Source organism: Lagenorhynchus albirostris, chromosome 16 (assembly GCF_949774975.1).
Source record: "Lagenorhynchus albirostris chromosome 16, mLagAlb1.1, whole genome shotgun sequence".
In the NCBI taxonomy this organism is placed as follows: Eukaryota; Metazoa; Chordata; class Mammalia; order Artiodactyla; family Delphinidae; genus Lagenorhynchus; species Lagenorhynchus albirostris.
The window spans coordinates 49893124-49912165 of NC_083110.1; the positions used below are offsets into that span (position 1 = coordinate 49893124).

Genomic DNA, 19042 nt, shown 5'->3' on the forward strand with positions numbered 1-19042 from the left:
TCTTTTGTCTCTCTCCCAATACACAGGTATGTCTCCCCAACTACTTTAACATATGCCTGAAATCCTTTTCTTTTTACTATCAAGTGTAAAAAGATTTCAGGTGCTGTTACGTAGGAATGGTAAAAGATTGAAACTCATTGGTACTAAATCTATTAACCAGTATAAATGAGTTGTCTTTTTTGGTTTTTTTCCTTACGGGGGCAATTGCAGCAGAACGGTGGGACATGGGTTTCTAAAGAAGGCCTCCTACCTAGGCAGAAGTTGCTTGTGTTGTGCAGGTGGCAAAGTAAGGGCTCCTTTGAAGACACCTCATATCACACTTCTGCCTAGTATCACCTCTCTCTATCTTCACTACATAGACAAATACAAACATTTTTGTTGCTGTCTCATAGTCCCCCAGTTCAATAGAAACATTTCATGAGATACATGTGGGAAAGGGATTCTAGCAAGAGTTGGTTAGTATATACTTTGAATACCTGAAAATGTCTGCACACAAAATATGCAGAACTCATCATTTGTGATTAGGAATGCTATTGTAGAGTGGGAAATGTTTGAACTTTGGGCTTTCAGTCACTAATTTCATAACCTTCCTCTGAAGTTAGTAGTAGTACTACCTAATGTATTGGAGAGACCCTTTGACTTTCTAATTAAGATTAGTTAATGATATATTTCATCAATGAATTCTTAAATCTGTTACTGATTTGCATCCAAAAACATTTTAGCATGGCTTGTACTTATTGATTCTAATTTGATATGTTTTCTTTGGAGAATTTAAATGTGGATCATTTGTTTTCTTCTAGGTTTTGGACGGAAAGATGTAGTTGAATATTTGCTTCAGAATGGTGCAAATGTCCAAGCACGTGATGATGGGGGGCTTATTCCTCTTCATAACGCATGCTCTTTTGGTCATGCTGAAGTAGTCAATCTCCTCTTGCGACATGGTGCAGACCCAAATGCTCGTGATAATTGGAATTATACTCCTCTCCATGAAGCTGCAATTAAAGGAAAGATTGATGTTTGCATTGGTAAGACTGTTTACATTCCAGAATTTTTCTGAAATAGTTTGTAACTATTCTCGATCTTAATTGAATTCATTTGTTAATGTGATCAAATTCTGCCAGGCTGAATTTAAGTATTTAAGAACATTTCGTGATTAATCCAACCACTGTTTACTAAGTGTCTTTTTGTATGTGGTACTGAGCTTAAGTATTTTAGAGAATAGAGTAGTACAGAATTTCTCTTCTCTAGAAATATGGATTCTCTTGGGAATAACACACAAAGAACCAGATGAAGGCGTGGTGGAAGTGAACAGAGTGTTAGAGGATAATGAGTGCAGTGACAGGGCTGGAGTTGAGTCACTCCTTCCTGAGTCTTCCCAGGAAGTACTGGGGAGAAAGGTCAAAAAGGTAGGTAGTGACTTCTTTATAAGGAGCTTCGGATTCCAGGGTAAGGAGCTTGATATTGTTACGTAAATAGTTTGGAATCGTTGATAACTTTTAAGGACGGGACAGTGTGATGAGAGCAGTATATTTTAGAAAGAGTGATGTGGTAGAGGGCTGAGTAGAAAGGATGGCATTAGGGAGACTAGCTAGGAAGCTATAGAACAATACAGATGAGAAATGATGAAGGCATGAACTAGGGTGGTTGTAGGAGAGTAGAAATGGCAGGATAAGTCAAGAAGCATTTGAAGGAAAAACTGTCAGTCATTTAGGATACTTTAATGAATGAAATAGGATTTGCTTAACAGTTTGGTCACTGACAGAAAATTATACGCGAGAAGGCTGCTTATTTGAGAATTGTCATTAACCCGGTATTGACTTTTCTGAGCTTAACAGAGTCAGATTTTGGACTGCTACCTTACCTCTATTTCCTGATGCAAAACAGGGACACTTGAAATCCTTGAGACAGATAGAAAACCAGTTCTGTGCACTAGGAAAAGTCTAGGGGCTCTATGCTAGACTTATATTGTTCTTTCTCTCTCTCCCAGCCCTCCACCAACCCAAATCACCTTATACTGAAGTCATGAGCTTAGTTTAAATTAGGTTAGGTAATTTATAAAGATAAGAAAAGGATTACCTAGTAACCTCTGTCCAGTTCTCCTTTCCTGTGTGTTATCTTTTTTTGGTTGTTTTTGTCCTTTGTGTTATCTGCCCTCTGCTCAGAATCCTTTTCTGGTACCTGAGTTTCAGGCATATAAATAATTAGCTTTAATAATGTAGGGTTTTCCAAATATAGTTATAGATCTGCACTGTCCAGTATGGTAGTTGAAGACTTGTAATGTGGCTAGTTCAAATTGAGATGTACTGTAAGGGGAAAATACATACCAGATTTCAAAGATTAGTACAAAGAAAAGGAATGCAAAATATCTCAATTTTATATTGCTTACAATATAAATGTAAATATTGAAATGACAATATTTGGGGTATATTGGATTAAATAAAATATGTTAAAATTAACCTGTTTATTTTTATAATCTGGCTGCTAGAAAATTTTAAATTACATATGTGGATCACATTTTATTTCTATTGGACATCACTGTTAGAGATAGGAGTACAGTGGAATGAACATTAACCCTATAAAGGAACAGGAGCTGAGCTTCCCTTTTTGCATGTATTTGCCTGTCTTTCCCCAGCTCCTTATTTATACATTGTGATGGAATATCTTTATATAACCAAATAGCAATATGTACAGAGTATAGCACAAGTCTTTTTATGCTTTTTGGGTTGTAATGTAGCCGTTTTGATTGGGGGTTTGTTAACTCTACAGAGTGCTTTTTTCTTTTTCTTTCTTTCTTTTTTTTTTTTAATCCCGCAGATCCCTATTCCTGGGCTATTCACAGCTTTAGAAATTTCATTTTTGCTATTATAGAGTAATCTTTCTAGACAGTGTTCATTTGGTGTGAGAAAACAAGCTTTCAAGTAAACTTGCCTTTTAGTTCTTTATCTGTCCTTACTCACTTGTTTAGCAAAGGAAAATCTGACATTGAGCTTAGGGGAGATAAATTAAATGTGTCTAATACATTAAATAATGGAATATTTTATATATTCTTATCTTTAAAATATAACATTTACCATACTATCAGGATATAAAAAGTCTTTAAATTACTTTGAGACTTCTCACTGTTGTGGCCTCTCCCGTTGTGGAGCACAGGCTCCGGGTGCGCAGGCTCAGCGGCCATGGCTCATGGGCCCAGCTGCTCCGCGGCATGTGGGATCTTCCCAGACCGGGGCACGAACCCATGTCCCCTGCATCGGCAGGCGGACTGTCAACCACTGTGCCACCAGGGAAGCCCCTGGACCAGAATTTTTGAGAAAATGATTTATTAAAATCAAATTGTCACAATTACCATTTTGAAAGGTAGTGTTGCTGTTTTGCAGTGCTCTTACAGCATGGAGCTGAGCCAACCATTCGAAATACAGATGGAAGGACAGCATTGGATTTAGCAGACCCGTCTGCCAAAGCAGTGCTGACTGGTAAGTCTACATACTCTCTTTGGGTATTCTGGGAAGAATATAAAGAATGAACTTGCTAGGTAGACAGTCAGTTAATGACCTCAATGAGATTTTTTTAATAGTATCAGTTCAGTTGCTATTTTTTTTTTTTTTTTGCGGTACGTGGGCCTCTCACTGTTGTGGCCTCTCCTGTTGCGGAGCACAGGCTCAGCGGCCATGGCTCACGGGCCTAGCCGCTCTGCGGCATGTGGGATCTTCCCGGACCGGGGCACGAACCCGTGTCCCCTGCATCGGCAGGCAGACTCTCAACCACTGCGCCACCAGGGAAGCCCTCAGTTGCTATTCTTTTTTGCATCTGAACAGTTGACATTTGATTCTTGTCCAAGGAAGGTAAAGTTTCCTGTGGTTTTTTTTTTGAATTAGCTTTTAAATTTGTGATTCCTGCCTTATTGGGGGCAGGGGTGGTAGATAATTGTGTGTTAGTAATCATTCTCTTGCTTTTCTAAACAGGATTCTGGGCACATCAATTTCAGTACCATGAAGAGTAAGAATTACTGTGTTCTACTAGAACATATTCATGTGCTTGGAACATATTAAGATATATAAGGCTGTGTTCCCTAGGTTTAGGTTTATTTCAGACTGTCAGGCTTTTTTGAGTGGTAGTATCTACTTCACATATTTTCTCCCTTACCAGAGTATTTCCTCTGAAGCAACTCTCTGCCATATTATTTTTTGTATTCTTATCTACTGTGTGATCACCATTAGAATTATGTCTAATAGTCAAGAGTTTGAGGGGCTCTGCTGTGAGCTTTTGTGCTTGGGCTTTGTGATATTTCTTCTGGTATTACTGAGCAAATTTAGACTAGCCCCCTAAAAGAGTTCTAGAAAAGTGAGCTATTGTAACCAACAATTCAGTGTTCATTTCCTCCTTCCCTATTCCATGCTATTCCCTACTTTTACCTTTGTTAAAAATCTTGGGGCTCAAAAGAAGCCTTGCACAGCAATCAATATACAATTCATATTGTGGACACCAGTTAGGATTTCGTTGAAGCAAATAAATAAACACTTTATTATGTTAATTTAAATTGTATCGATTTTAAAGTTTTTGCTTGTATTCATTTGTAAATATAAAGGCTATAGGCATAAGAAGTTTATTTAGTCCTGTTTTTGTGTGTATATATATATTTTTAAATTTATTTATTCATTTTTGGCTGTGTTGGGTCTTCATTGCTGCGCGTGGGCTTTTCTTTGGTTACAGCTAGCAGTGGCTACTCTTCGTTGCTGTACGTGGGCTTCTCATTGCGGTGGCTTCTCTTGTAGCGGAGCATGGGCTCTAAGCGTGCAGGCTTCAGTAGTTGTGGCTCACAGGCTCTAGAGAGCAAGCTCAGTAGTTGTGACGCACAGGCTTAGTTGCTCCGTGGCATGTGGGATCTTCCCGGACCAGGGCTCCAACCCGTGTCCCCTGCATTGGCAGGCAGATTCTTAAGCACTGCGCTACCAGGGAAGCCCTATTTGTATATATTTAAAGCAGCATTGTAATAAAACAATTTTAGTGTAGAAAAATCTTCTGGATTCATAAAAATGTTAATGATTATGTTCCATTGGTGATGCTATAGAGTATCTTTTGTACTTTCTGTGATATTGTTATATTTTTATATTGGATTTTGTTTTGTTCTGATTTTGAATGAAGTCGTGAATGCATTTTGTCTGTTAAACAAATAACATTGGTTTTATGAAATTTGAGGAGTAAAAAAGAAATGGAAAAGGTTACCCATAACCTACCCCCTAAGACAAACTTTGTTAAAATTTTGATTTATTTCCTTCTCGGCTTTCCTCTTTCTGTGCATATTGTTTTCATATAGTTGCGGTAATGTTTCATTATATAACATTGAATCTTTTTTTCACTTTCATAACAGGTATTCTGTCTGTCTTCATATATATATTTTTAAACTGCACAGTATTCTGTTGATTAACTATTTTCCATTCATTGGACATTTATTTCCAATTTTTTCTACTTTAAATATAGTTCACTGAGCATATTTATGCATAAAACTGACATTACTTCTGTAATTAATTTTGTTTTAATTTCTGCGCTTTTTTTTTCCCCTAATTCACAGGTGAATATAAGAAAGATGAACTCTTGGAGAGTGCCAGGTGTGTACTAGTGTTATAAATATGTATCATAAATATTTCACCATTTAATTTTTAATTTTATTTTTTTTTACAATAAACAAACTCTCTAAAAGAGAATGCATTTTTTTTAATGGTCACATACATGTCTCCAGATAGGATCTGATAAAGAATAAAAATTGCTAATACATTTTTTTGTATGCTAGGAGTGGCAATGAGGAAAAAATGATGGCTCTGCTTACACCATTAAATGTCAACTGCCATGCAAGTGATGGCAGAAAGGTACTTCCTTTTGCAACTAAGTTTGTGTGCATTTCCTGGTAACATGAAATTGTGTCTATCTCTTAACTTAAAACATTTGACAAAAATGCTGATATTTTCTTTTAAGCAATAATTTGGATTAATTCTTAACCTTAGTAAAACTTTTTTAATAATGAACATTTAGGTAGCTTCCTATTTGCAATAGTGAACTTGTAAACTATTATACTATGCCTTCAGTATATATGTTGGATTTTGTAAAACCAGATTATTACTATTATTTAGACTGAAGTTATAAAGGTTTTTCTGGATTTCTGGTTTTATATTTGGATTTTTACCTTTTCATGCATATTTCTTAGCTATTGAATTTTATTAATTTGTCTGTTTAACATTTCAGTCAACTCCATTGCATTTGGCAGCGGGTTACAACAGAGTAAAGATTGTACAGCTGTTGTTGCAACATGGAGCTGATGTCCATGCTAAAGATAAAGGGTAAATAAGCATTTAAACAAAAATGAGGATTTCTTAAATGTTACTGTACTTGTGATAATCTCTGTAATCTTGTAAAAATCATATTTTTTACTAAACAGCATAAAACATTTATTGAGCTTTTATAATATGCAGATTGCTCTGAGAGCACAGGGAATTATAAAACCTTAAGGCCACCACCCATAGGTCTTACACTGTACTCTAGGAGGCATGAAAGGATACCTAACAGTGTAAGTTCTCTACTAAGTGTGAGGTGATAAATAGAAAGGGATAGCACTTATAGGAGTTCCTAGGAGGGAATGCTTAGTGCTGGCTGTAGTGGTTGAGAAATCCTTCAGGAGGAGATGATACTTGACCTGGACTTAATTCAAGAAAGCAGAGAGTTTAGGAAACATCACTCCGTGCAAGAGAACTGATGTGAGAGAAGGTGCTAAAACAGATACTGCAGCATATCTTAAGAAACAATGACTAGACCAACGTGGCTGAAGCCTATGATTAATATAGGGGAGAAGTAAAGGTTAGGGTTGGAGAAGTAGGTAAGAACCAGCTTTTAAAGAACTTGGTATTCTAGCCTAAGGAATTCAAGCTTGATTCTGTGAGCCACAATAGCTGTTGAAGGATCTTAAGCAAGGGGAATGCTTCTTCTAAAAGAGGAGTTTTATGCAAAGAGGAGTTTTAGGAAACACAATCTGGCAGCAATGTGTAGGGTAGATTGAAGAAGGAGACTAGAGGCAAAAAGAGCAGTTAGGAGAGTGAGCATTGTAGGGGTTCAGGCGTAGTAAGATCTGCAATAGTAGTGGCAGAGGAAATGGAAATAAAAAGAAGGCACAGATGCAAGAGATATTACAGTGTAAGAATGGTTAAGGTTTGTCGAATACCTGGATGTGATGAGGGAGAATAGTAGAGATTATTCCATTTCATATTCTGAAGCTGAATGAGTGAGACCCAATGATACACATACTGAAATCCAGTAGAGAAAATTAATTATCCTGGAGGGGAGAAACCTTGCGTTCACTTTTAGAAGGCTTGGTTTTATGAGATGATGATGGAAACTTGGGTGGAGGTAGCTAGTAGATAGTTGGGAATGAAATTGGTGCTCAGGTAAGTAAGAAATCATAATCAAAATGGTGAGGAAAGCCATGAGCCTCTACAGAGAGGACTGATAGAACTAAAGACTAAGCCATGGGTAGCCATCACTCAGCAGTGGCCATCCCTCAGCAGCGGCCATCATGATGATGTCTGTGGTGATTAGTGAGTGATTCCCAAGGAGGAGCAACTTATAGATATAATTCAGGATTTTAAGGTTCTGCTGTACCTTCCTGTATAGAAAGTTCTTCCTCCATTGCCGTCATGAAGGAGTTGGGTTTTATATTATGGAATATAGCAGTTTACCTTACAGAATCTTTAAAAAAAAAAGTTTCAAAGAAGAGCCAGTGTTTGAGCTCTGAGTTTGTAAAAGATGTGTAGAAATCAGAAGGAAGGGAAATCTATCCCATTACACCCAGGGGATACTATGGAGTTCCGGGAACTTTAAATGGTTTAGCATACTGTTATGGAAGCGTAAGTAAGGCTAGAGAGTCAGATCATTGTATGCCAGGCTAAACAGTTGGAGCCACCATTTGAAAGCAAGGAAGTAGCAGTGAAGGACGTGAAAATGAGGACTAACCATATCAGATTTACCTTTTAGGAAAACTGGCTATAGCTTGGAGTATAAATTGAAGTGGGGCCCATTTCAGTAGTACAGGGAGAAATAAACAAGGCCCAAACTAAGGGGATGGCAGTAACAGTGGGGGCAGGGGTGGGGGGGTCGATTTGAAAGAGACTTGGGCATTAGAATTGTTAGGACTTAGGGTTCAAATACATATTATCAAGTTTTATACACTTTCGTTAGAAGGTCACATAAGCTATTTGCTAGTTAAATTTGTGTAAATTTAATTAAAATTAAATTAAAGCCTAGGGAATCTTTAATAACACAGGGTTTTCCCCCTTCTCGTATTGTAGTGACCTGGTGCCCCTGCACAATGCCTGTTCCTATGGTCATTATGAAGTAACTGAACTTCTGGTCAAGGTTAGTTCTTGTATACTTTTCTTATAAAATATTACTTGAAATACATAGTATATATGTCTTCTTTGTGTTTTTAGTGCTTGGTAGATATAGAAAGAGTATTTATAATCATTACAAAAATGTGGATGATCGACAGATCAGCATCTGACTGCTTTGAGATTTTTGAGATACAGTAAGAGTTTTTATATAAAGTACCTGTCCCATTTTGTGAATATCAGAATAAAGTTTTGAAGTTTCAAAACTCTTGAAAATATCAGAAGTAATTTTTAGTGGACCATATGTTATTAAAACCACCAGTTAGATTTTCAAGACCTGCCCAGTTGTACTTTGGGTTGGAACAGGCTTACTTGGTAAGCTTCACTTCTTCCGTTATGCTGGGCAGCTCTTGTTTAACAAGCAGGTTCCAGGGACTGGCAAGAAACTTCTTGTTTTGCTCCCTGTTGGATGAGAATAGAAGCTATATATTCTCCTTGAGAGTGGATTCAAGGATGTTACCCACACCCATTTCTTTTTGTCCCCCAGTCTCTACATAGGTATTTGACATTCTTTACACTTCTCTCACTCCGCTTCCATTCTGCCCTTGAAACTCTTCCTCATTCTGTCAGCAGCTGTCATGAGAAGGGAAAGAGAGCATTTGTTTCCAATGCCTCTCTGCTTCCTTTTGGGCATGTGCTACCACCGAATATATTTTCCCACAGAAATAACTTTACTATAATGATTAGATACTCTGAGTAGCCCATAAGCCTTTTAAAATGTATAAGGTGACTATAATATTACACATTTAACAGTAATGCTTTTGCTTATCGTAAAACTGAATCTTGAATTTAACAGAATATTTGGAATGTTAATTGTGGCTGAGAGTGAAATATGAGATAGATTGCATTGGGACTTACAGGCAACTGAATGGTGTTTTCCTAAGACCTAGTGTTCACTAAATAAGAGTGGGAGGAGGTCATATATAGAGAGGACGCTAAGTGAGATGAGGGTGCAGTTGCCAGAGCAGTCAAGCTCAGGAGAGTCAGGAGTTATCTAATAGTTATAAAACACTGTGTTCGTTGAGAATTAGTTTCCCATCATTGAAAGTATTAAAAGAGTAAGTAGCTGGTTTGCCTTCTGCAGAAATGCTATGGAAGGGATTTTGTGTTTGATGAGAGGTTGAGCTAGAATGACCTCTGTGGTTTATCCATATCCAATACTTGGAAACGTCTAAAATTAAAAAGACTAACAATACCAAATATTAGCAAGGATGTGGAGCCCTAGAACTCAAAACGTTGCTGATGGCAATACAAAAATAATACAACCACTTTAGAAAACTGTTCGGCAGTTCTACTAAAAGTAAACATACATCTTCCACAGGACCCAACAATTCCACCCCTAGGCATTTATCCAAGAGAAATCACAGCATGTATCCAACATTCATAGTTGTTGTGAATGTTCATAACAACTTATTCATAATAGTCAAAAACTAGAAACAGTCCAAATGCCCATCAACAGGATGATGGATAAGTGAATTGTGGTATATCTATACAGTGGAATGCTACTCAGCAATAAAAACAAACTTTTTTTTTTTTTTTTTTTTACTTTTATTTATTTTTGGCTGTGTTGGGTCTTTGTTACTGCGCGGGGCTTTCTCCAGTTGTGGCCAGCGGGGGCTACTCTTCATTGTGGTGTGCGGGCTGCTCATTGCGGAGGCTTGTCTTGTTACGGAGCATGGGCTCTAGGTGCGCGGGCTTCAGTAGTTGTGGCACATGGGCTCAGTAGTTGTGGCTCATGGGCTCTAGAGCACAGGCTCAGTAGTTGTGGCACACAGGCTCAGTTGCTCCGCAGCATGTGGGATCTTCCCGGACCAGGGCTCGAACCCGTGTCCCCTGCATTGGCAGGCGGATTCTTAACCACTGCACCACCAGGGAAGCCCCAGCAGGCGGATTCTTAACTGCTGCACCACCAGGGAAGTCCCCAATAAAAACAAACTTGATACAACAAAATGAATGAATCTCAGAAACATTGTGTGAAAGAAGCTAGACACAAAAGTACATGCTGTGCTATTCTACTTTTATGAAATTCAGGAACAGGTAATTCTAATATATAGTGCTAACAGTCAGAATGGGGGCAGGAATTGTCTATAAAAGGAGCATGAGGGAACATTCTGGGGTGATGAAAGCATCCTCTATCTTGAATTGGGTGATGGTCTCACAGGTATATACATTTGTCAAAACTCATCAAACTGTATACTTAAGAACTGTGCATTTTACCATATGTACATTGTATCTCAGGAAAGGAAAAAATAGTTCTTGGAAAAGATGCAGGTTAAATGTAAAGCTTCATTTTTAACTATTTTTAACAATAAAATTCAATAGGCACTTGTGGGTAGGCCTGGCAACCACTGACTATTTTTCTGCGGGGAAAAAAATTACTCTTTCTGAAGTAATTGGTTTGAAAAGTGACCTTTGGGAACATAACCTTTTTAAGCTTGCATGCTGTTAAATTACACACCACTGATAATTCTAAATTCTCTTAAAAATTGAGCGCTAAGTATATGCTTTACCCACCCTACCCCACCCCCAGCATGGTGCCTGCGTAAATGCAATGGACTTGTGGCAGTTCACTCCTCTTCATGAGGCAGCTTCCAAGAACAGAGTTGAAGTGTGTTCTCTTCTCCTAAGTTACGGCGCAGATCCAACACTGCTGAATTGTCACAATAAAAGTGCTATAGACTTGGCTCCAACACCACAGTTAAAAGAAAGATTAGCATGTAAGTATAAAATGATGAATGTTCATTCAGCTAAGCTGTTATATCAGTAAACTAACAGTTTTTCTTTCCTGTTTGTTTTTTGGAAATTTTTGAATAATAAGGTATTTTCCTTAGCCATGAGTATCTATTATTGTCCACACTAACATATTTAATCATTTGAATGTTTTCTACTCATTTTGCTCTTAAGATGCTATGAAAAGAAAGTATATTTGTATTTGCTTTTTTCAAGTCAAGTTAAATGCTTTTTGTGTGTGTTACTCTTATGGATGGTATGCTTTTGGAAAGAAAGAATTTGAGTTTTATTCCTATCTTTGATGTGACTTTCTTACTAGCTGCTGTGAAGTTGTAAAGTGTTATTTGTAGGATTGCTGTCTTGTAAACATAGTCCCCAGATCTTACCATCTAATATTCTTTGGTATCTGGGCAATTCTGTGCTTTTCTGTCTATAACTGAAATAGATGTAGTGGTGAGAAATAGCCACGTATTTCAGATATAGTATTACTATACATAAATAGGAAACTTGTGTTAAGCTTGTATTATTCTGGAATAGTAAAATATAATGGGTGGTTTCACAAGTCTGATGAATAATAGCGAGGAATCTTGAGAAAATGCCCTCTTTCATTTGTTGATCAGTAGGTGGCTCTTAGAAATATCCCACTAGTCTAGTCCCCAATTCTCTGATGTGTGAGCAGAACCATCTGCTGCTGCTGTAATGTTAATATGGGGGCTATGATCACCTTTTCTTTTATTTCTTCACTGAGAAAAGTTCTGTGCTTTGGAAAATTCTCAGAACTCTCTGGTCTGGGAATATATAGCAATAATCCTTATATCAGACCAAAATAGACCTTGAATAGGCCATGTTGTATACACATGGGAATGAATTGGGTCATAACTGAGGGGAGCTGGCATACCACTGTCTCCCTTTCCAAGGGTTATATTTGGAGACTATCTTTAGAGCTTCATTCTGGCTACTTGGTAGATAATTTTGAAAATAAGTTCAAGAAAAATACCACGTCTGGCAAGCCCCATAAATTTGATAATTCTCATGCAGATTTAAATGCTTTTTCTTTATCTAGATGAATTTAAAGGTCACTCGTTGCTTCAAGCTGCACGGGAAGCTGATGTTACACGAATCAAAAAACATCTCTCTCTGGAAATGGTGAATTTTAAGCATCCTCAAACACATGAAACAGCATTGGTAATGTTTCAGATTTAAGTTTTTAAAATGAAATAACCAAAAACATGCTAAGTTAATCATAATGTCTTCTTTTGGTGATGGCGGATGACTAACATAATGTCCTACTTTTAATAATAGTATTGTTTTAAAAATATGTGCTTTTTAAGAATTAATGCCTGTAGGTATATAAAGAAAAAATTTCAAACAATACAGAGAAATAGACAACCACATCTGCTCAGAATGCAGTACTGTTGTTCATTTGCACATCCTTCCAGACAAAAATTTTATTCACATACTGGCATGTATTATATGTGACTTTTCTATTATCATAAATCGTATATATCATTTGCTTTTTTTAATTATAAAGAGCATAAATGTTTATGATTGAAAATTTGGAACCCACTGAAAAAGAAAATAATCTTGCCATCAAGATAAAAGCCACTTGATTTTCCTTTTGGTATTGTTATTTTTTCAGAATTAGATCTAAAGTCTGTATATATCCCCTTTATACTGTGTGAGTAAAGTATCTGTGTGAGTAGAGGCAGCTTCCCTGATGGAGGTAATGTCAGCTCTGTGGTACTGTAACAAAGTAGATGAGAATTGGGCAGTCTATGGAAAAGCAGTAAGAAAAGAATGGAAGCTAGTAGAGGTAAGTGGTGGAAGATAGGAAAGGGAATGTTGTGATCAAAGGCTACCTTAGAAGTAGAAATTTAAAGGAACAAAGTTGTATAAGTTGCAGAATGTGCTTTCGGTGAGGGAAGATGACACTAAGTAAATTAATGTCTTTAGGGGAAGATTTAACTTGTAATAGCCTTACTTACCTAATATCTTTTATGGTTAATTTTCTTCCTTATGCCATGATATAAACTCTGAAGTTTTATGTAGAAACCTATCTATAAAACATTGTAGAACTTTTTGCTACTTTAAAAAAAAAATCCGTGTTAAAAAAAAATAGCAAAGTTGCAGACTAATAAGAAATACCACTGCAAAATTTAAATCATAACAGTATCAAGATGGTACAGGGAAACTTGGAAAAACTGACTTGGAAAATCTTCCAGTCTGAAAAGTTAATTCTACATGTTATTTTCCTCTGAGTATTCTACCATTAAACGACTCATTTTTTTTATTAACCTTAAAATACAGGGAATTAACTGTTGGTAGATAGTTGTGTTGCAGAGGCATTGTCTTCCAGGTTTCCAGAGATTACAGGCCCTGTCTGTAACAGGATGGGGCAGAAGAGTAAGGGTGCAGTTTGAAATGGATGAACTCAAGAATTCTTGGTTATAAACTATTTTCCATTCTTTGTGCCATCCTGATAGATGTCCTGGGATGATTATTCAAAACATACCAAAAGAGCTGTGTTCACCAATTAGAAATGATTTTATTGAGGGCAAAGGAATGATTTTGGTGACAGCAACAACATCAAAGAATGAATCTGAAGCAAAGTCATGAAGATCAGATAAGCTTTATAATTAGCAATAGGTTAAAATCAGACACATTTCATATGTACTATGTTTAGATGTGTGCGCAAGTTAGCTTGACAGTTATCCAGAACTTTTATTCCATGAAATCTCAGGTTTCAGTTTTAACTTAACTTTCATGCATTAATTTAGTCGTTCACTCATTCTGACATTTATTGAACACCTGTTGTGTATGGGTATAATCCTGGATGGTGGAGAGATGAAGATCTGGGACATGACCATGAGATACTTATTGGGTTTATAACTGGCAAATCCCTATCTCCTATCTCCTTTTCTCCTTGATACATCATAGACATAGATCCTGCAGCCTCCAACTCAGAGTATATAATTTTCTACCACTGATTTTACCAAACAAGTAATTCAAAGTCCTTATCCTGCTGGAGCAACTCATTGAGGAAGATATAAATACCACCCAGTTTGTTGGCTATTCCATCAATGTTTTTCTAAGCAGAATCCAGAGCTGACAAGTGCTGTGTTATTTCTTCATGTAAAGAAATCCCAACCTTTGGGGTGTTTTATTAACCTTTAAAAAAATAACATAAACACCATGCTCTTTGGGAACAGTTTTGAAAGGACTGTTGGTCACAATTTAAGTTTTTCATTACAGCAGTAGTAGCTTTTTCAGAGATATAGGACAACTGTGAAGCTTAATCAAAATATTTAATAACGTATCACTTGCTAAATAGGGGTTTCAGGCCCTGTCAGAATTTGGTAATCATTGCACATTCTATCCAAAGGAAAGTCTTTGAAGAGAAAAGTTAAGTCAAAAATGAAACAAAGACATGAAATAACTTCTTAATTGTTCTTGACTGGAAACACGAAAGTTCTTAAAAATCAGTTATGTATAGTCCTTGATTAATGCTGCAATTTAAATTATCTAGCATTGTGCTGCCGCATCTCCATATCCCAAAAGAAAGCAAATATGTGAACTGTTGCTAAGAAAAGGAGCAAACATCAATGAAAAGACTAAAGAGTAAGTTTGCTTTTAATAATTAAAAATTATTGACACTTTTATTTTTGGAAAATACATTCATTGTCCGGCTGACTTTTTCTCTTTAAGATTCTTGACTCCTCTACACGTTGCATCTGAGAAAGCTCATAACGATGTTGTCGAAGTAGTGGTGAAACATGAAGCAAAGGTATACTTCATTTTTGGTAATCTTTGGTAATCCAGTGAGTTGTTTTCTATTTAGCAGGTGAAATGCCTGACTTCCCAAGCTATTTACTCTTTCATAGGTATTTTTCCCTCAGATTAGTTCTACAGATACTTTTTCTATATCTTTCTGCTAGAAAGTCTGTGGATTTACTCAAGAAACATTATTCCTATATATCCTTCCTTCTCCCTTCCTTTTAACCACACCCCACTGGTCAAGTTATCCTTCTTTTTCTAACAATACACTCTTAAGAATATCCCCAGCCAGGCATATTTATTATGACCTATCATCTTTTCTGGGATTCTCTTCTGTTATCTTCTGTTGCTTGGTTACCATGATAACTCCTGTTATTTACCCCAACCACAGTCTCTCTTACCCTCTGTTATTTCATAACTAAGCCAGAGATCATGGAACAGAAGGAAATAAATTAAGTAACTTGAATAAAAACATAGCTCCTCATATTGCGAAGTTCTGTAGTTGGCATTTGTACACAAAGCATTTTTTTAAAATCAATCACAAAAGTCCTTCATTCCAGAGCATTCAGTAGAGAAATGTATTCTAAAATGTGGCATGTAAGATGGTTTTAGGGAATATCCCAAATGAACATTTTTATAAGAGTTATAATTTTTATTAGGAGAATATTGGTTTCCTATTTGTAGAAACGGTATACTTAAGTTTAAAAGTAAAAAGTGATTTAAAAGGTGATTTCACTATGTTGGACACCTGAAGCTTATATAATATATGTCAACTATACCTCAAAAAAAAGTGATTTCACTATGTTGGACACCTGAAGCTTATATAATATATGTCAACTATACCTCAAAAAAAAGTCAAGTGGATTTAAAGAAAACAAAGCATTTTATTCATGGAATAATCAGGTTTTCATCAAGGCTAAAAGTCATTATTTCTTACCCAGGAACTTAAAAAAAATTACTCAGTAAGCAATACACATAGCATCTCAGATTGGAAGAGATAACAGTCGCCTAATTCAACAGTTTTCAGTTTATAGCCATCGATTGTTGCTTTCTTCAAACAAAATCTGTGGTAGAAATTCATTATATAATAGAATTGAGCTGCTGTGATGAAGGGAGAAGAAAGAAATAGAGATCCCTTTACCCCTTGGGGACCCCTGAGGCTCTTCTCTAAATGAACTTTGCAGAATGATTTTCTAATCTGTCCTTCCTTGGGTTTCCACTCAAGGAACCACTTAGAATTCTACAGTTTCTTTTTATGTTGACTCTCAGTGTCCTAATTTCTCTTTTATTTGGGGGAATTCTTGATAATGTATAATCTCAATCTTTCCTATTGTAAAGTATTGAAAAAATAAAGTTTATTTCTGCTTGACTGCTTGGCATATCTCATTTGTCTGTCTGTCCTATAACTTTTCGTTGATTGCACTTTTTTTTACATGTGGTGCGTTACTTGAGGAATATCTGGTTGCATATTAAATTTGAGTTGTGAAGCTCAGTGAAACAATCTTGTCTAGGGTGACCAACCATCCAGGTTTGTCCCAAGACTAAGGGATTTAACACAGGACTTTTAGTGCTAAAACTGGAAAAGTCCCAGGCAAACCAGGACGAGTTCGTCACCCAAACCCTAACACAGAGTGGCACCCAAATAAAGTTTTCAAGTGGATATATAGTTCACATTGCAGTGAGTTTTGGTACATGAATAAACAGATTAATTGCTCTGGGCATTTTAAGTTGATTTTTCTGATTCTGTAAGCATGGAGACTAGCTCTTTATAGGATACTTTTAGATTCATTGCGAAAGTCTTACTATGTAATCCTGTTGCAGGTCTTCTCCGATTCCATGAATATGAATTGGACAGTGTCTCAAAACACTAGTGGTCACATGATTGATTACTGAGGAATTTGATTTCTCAGTTAGGTTTCAAAGAATTATTTTCCTGGGCGGGGGGGTGGGGATGAGATAGGAGGGGTCTTACAGGTGATTTTTTTTTTTAATTATGAAAAATTTCAAAAATACAACCAAGCTGAAAGAATTTTACAGAGTATAACCATATACTTACCACCTAAATTCTACCGCTAGCATTTCACCGTATTATTTTCTTACATATCCATCAATTTCTCTCTCTATCCATCAATGTCTTATTTTTTGACACACTTCAGAGTAATTCACAAGTTACTACACACTTCTCCCTAAATTCTTTTAATAGGCATCAGCTAGAGGTCAATATTTGTTTATAGTCTCTGTTTGGATGTGAAATTTACATGCAATGAAATGTACAAATCTTAAATGTACATTTACTGAATTTTGCCTAATGCATACACCTGTGTAACCAAAAGTCTTGAAGATAGAGAACATTATCTCATGGCAGAGGCAGTGTCCCATCCAAGGCAGTCTCCATGCCTAGAGGCAACAATCATTTTGATTTTTTCTAACATAGATTAGATTTGCCTGTTCTGGGCCTTCATGGGATCGTACAATATATACTCTTTTATGTAAGACTTTTTCCACTTAGGATAATGTTTTGGAGATTGAACCATGTATCAATAGCTTGTTCTTTTTATTGCTGAGAAGTATTCCATTGTGTGAATATACCATAGTGTCCTTATCCATACAGATTATATTTTACATGATAAATAAAATAGAAGATTAAGACAATAGAAATAAGTATTTTAATGCTAATTTAGTCTCTGGCTTTGTTACCGACTGTTATCTTGGGGTTAGTCTCTCGACGTTTCTGCACCTCAGAGATCCATAAAAGTACATGCATTAGACTTTCTTAGGCAGTGTCTCACTCTAAATGTGGTGAATCTATTGAGTACTTCAATGCTAAACAACTGTTATTCAATATTTTTAATCAAAAATTGGACCTTCATGAATTGGTGAATTTATACTCTAGATTTGAGCAAAAATACTTTCTTTGGCACTGGATAATGGGCTTCATAAGAGATTAATTGAGATTTTTTAATTAGTAACAAGTGCTGGATACATGAGTAGATCATTTTAAATTTTGTACCGCAGGCTAATTTCACCTTTTTCTAATTGTTAAGGTTAATGCTCTGGATAATCTCGGTCAGACTTCTCTGCACAGAGCTGCGCATTGTGGTCATCTACAAACCTGTCGCCTGCTCCTCAGCTATGGGTGTGATCCTAACATTATATCCCTTCAGGGCTTTACTGCCTTACAGATGGGAAATGAAAACGTGCAGCAACTTCTTCAAGGTATTGAATACTTCCATGAAATTATTATTGTTTAAATTAACCTTGAAGTTTTTTTCACATATCATGTAGGAGTTGGTAGTGAAAAGAAAAATTTTCAGAATTGTTGGCTGTTATTTTTTCTTAATCAACTCATTGTACTCAATGCCCAAATGTTGCAATTCTTTTATGAGTTTGTTCCAGTAGCATTTGCTGCCCAGCTTCTGTGAGTATATAGCTGTCTCTTAAGTTTTTATCTAGAAAGTTTTTAAAATTGAGACACGACAGTTGCTATTTCTTTTTAAAGAAAGGAAAACTGAAAAGGGTAGATGAAGTCTCTTAGAAGAGCAACCATAGTGATAAATAGTATTCTAAAGACTGGCCCTGCCTCTTCACTCTTTTTTAGATCCTTCATATAAAGCATATAGAATTTGTACAAGGTAACCAACTATTTGACTTACATGTAACTGTTGAATGGACTGATACTTATTACATTTTAAAATCAAATCAATTTAGATCAGATATCTACACATTTGGCATAGGTTAAACATTTCAGCCTAGAAATCTGGTCCCATAAATTTTAGTGTCTTTGCCTATATCTCTGTATTTTACTAGAATTTAATGGAGTGTCTTTGACATCTCAAAGCTCAAATGAGAAGAAATGTAACAGATCAAGCCTTTTGTACCTTTTGTAGTCACCTTTGATGATCCTTGCTGGAAACTACATTTTGAGAAAAACACTGCTTGAATAGATGAAGGCAGATCAATAAGATCTCCTGTGAACTTCTAAAATTGTGAACTAACTACAAGACTGCTCTCAAAATTACCTTTACTTCCCCGTATACCATGCATTTGTTTCAGTGTCAGTTTTGGGGGTAATAACATTAGTCCTATTTAGTTACCTAGTGATGGACATT

The 19042-nt window shown here is 36.3% G+C and overlaps 1 protein-coding gene across 3 annotated transcripts in view; it reads left to right on the forward strand.

The window, feature by feature from the left end:
• Positions 1-19042, forward strand: part of TNKS2 (tankyrase 2) — a 67203-nt gene that overhangs the window by 12087 nt on the left and 36074 nt on the right. The window contains exons 2-12 of one of the 3 annotated variants that reach the window (XM_060125397.1): positions 801-1025; positions 3378-3473; positions 5570-5606; positions 5789-5864; positions 6238-6332; positions 8331-8397; positions 10960-11146; positions 12223-12344; positions 14686-14777; positions 14865-14943; positions 17978-18149. In XM_060125397.1, coding sequence (XP_059981380.1) covers positions 801-1025; positions 3378-3473; positions 5570-5606; positions 5789-5864; positions 6238-6332; positions 8331-8397; positions 10960-11146; positions 12223-12344; positions 14686-14777; positions 14865-14943; positions 17978-18149 — 1248 coding nt within the window. Of the gene's footprint in view, positions 1-800; positions 1026-3377; positions 3474-5569; positions 5607-5788; positions 5865-6237; positions 6333-8330; positions 8398-10959; positions 11147-12222; positions 12345-14685; positions 14778-14864; positions 14944-17977; positions 18150-19042 lie in introns of those variants that run through there. The other 2 variants (XM_060125399.1, XM_060125398.1) reach the window with 2 other exon arrangements.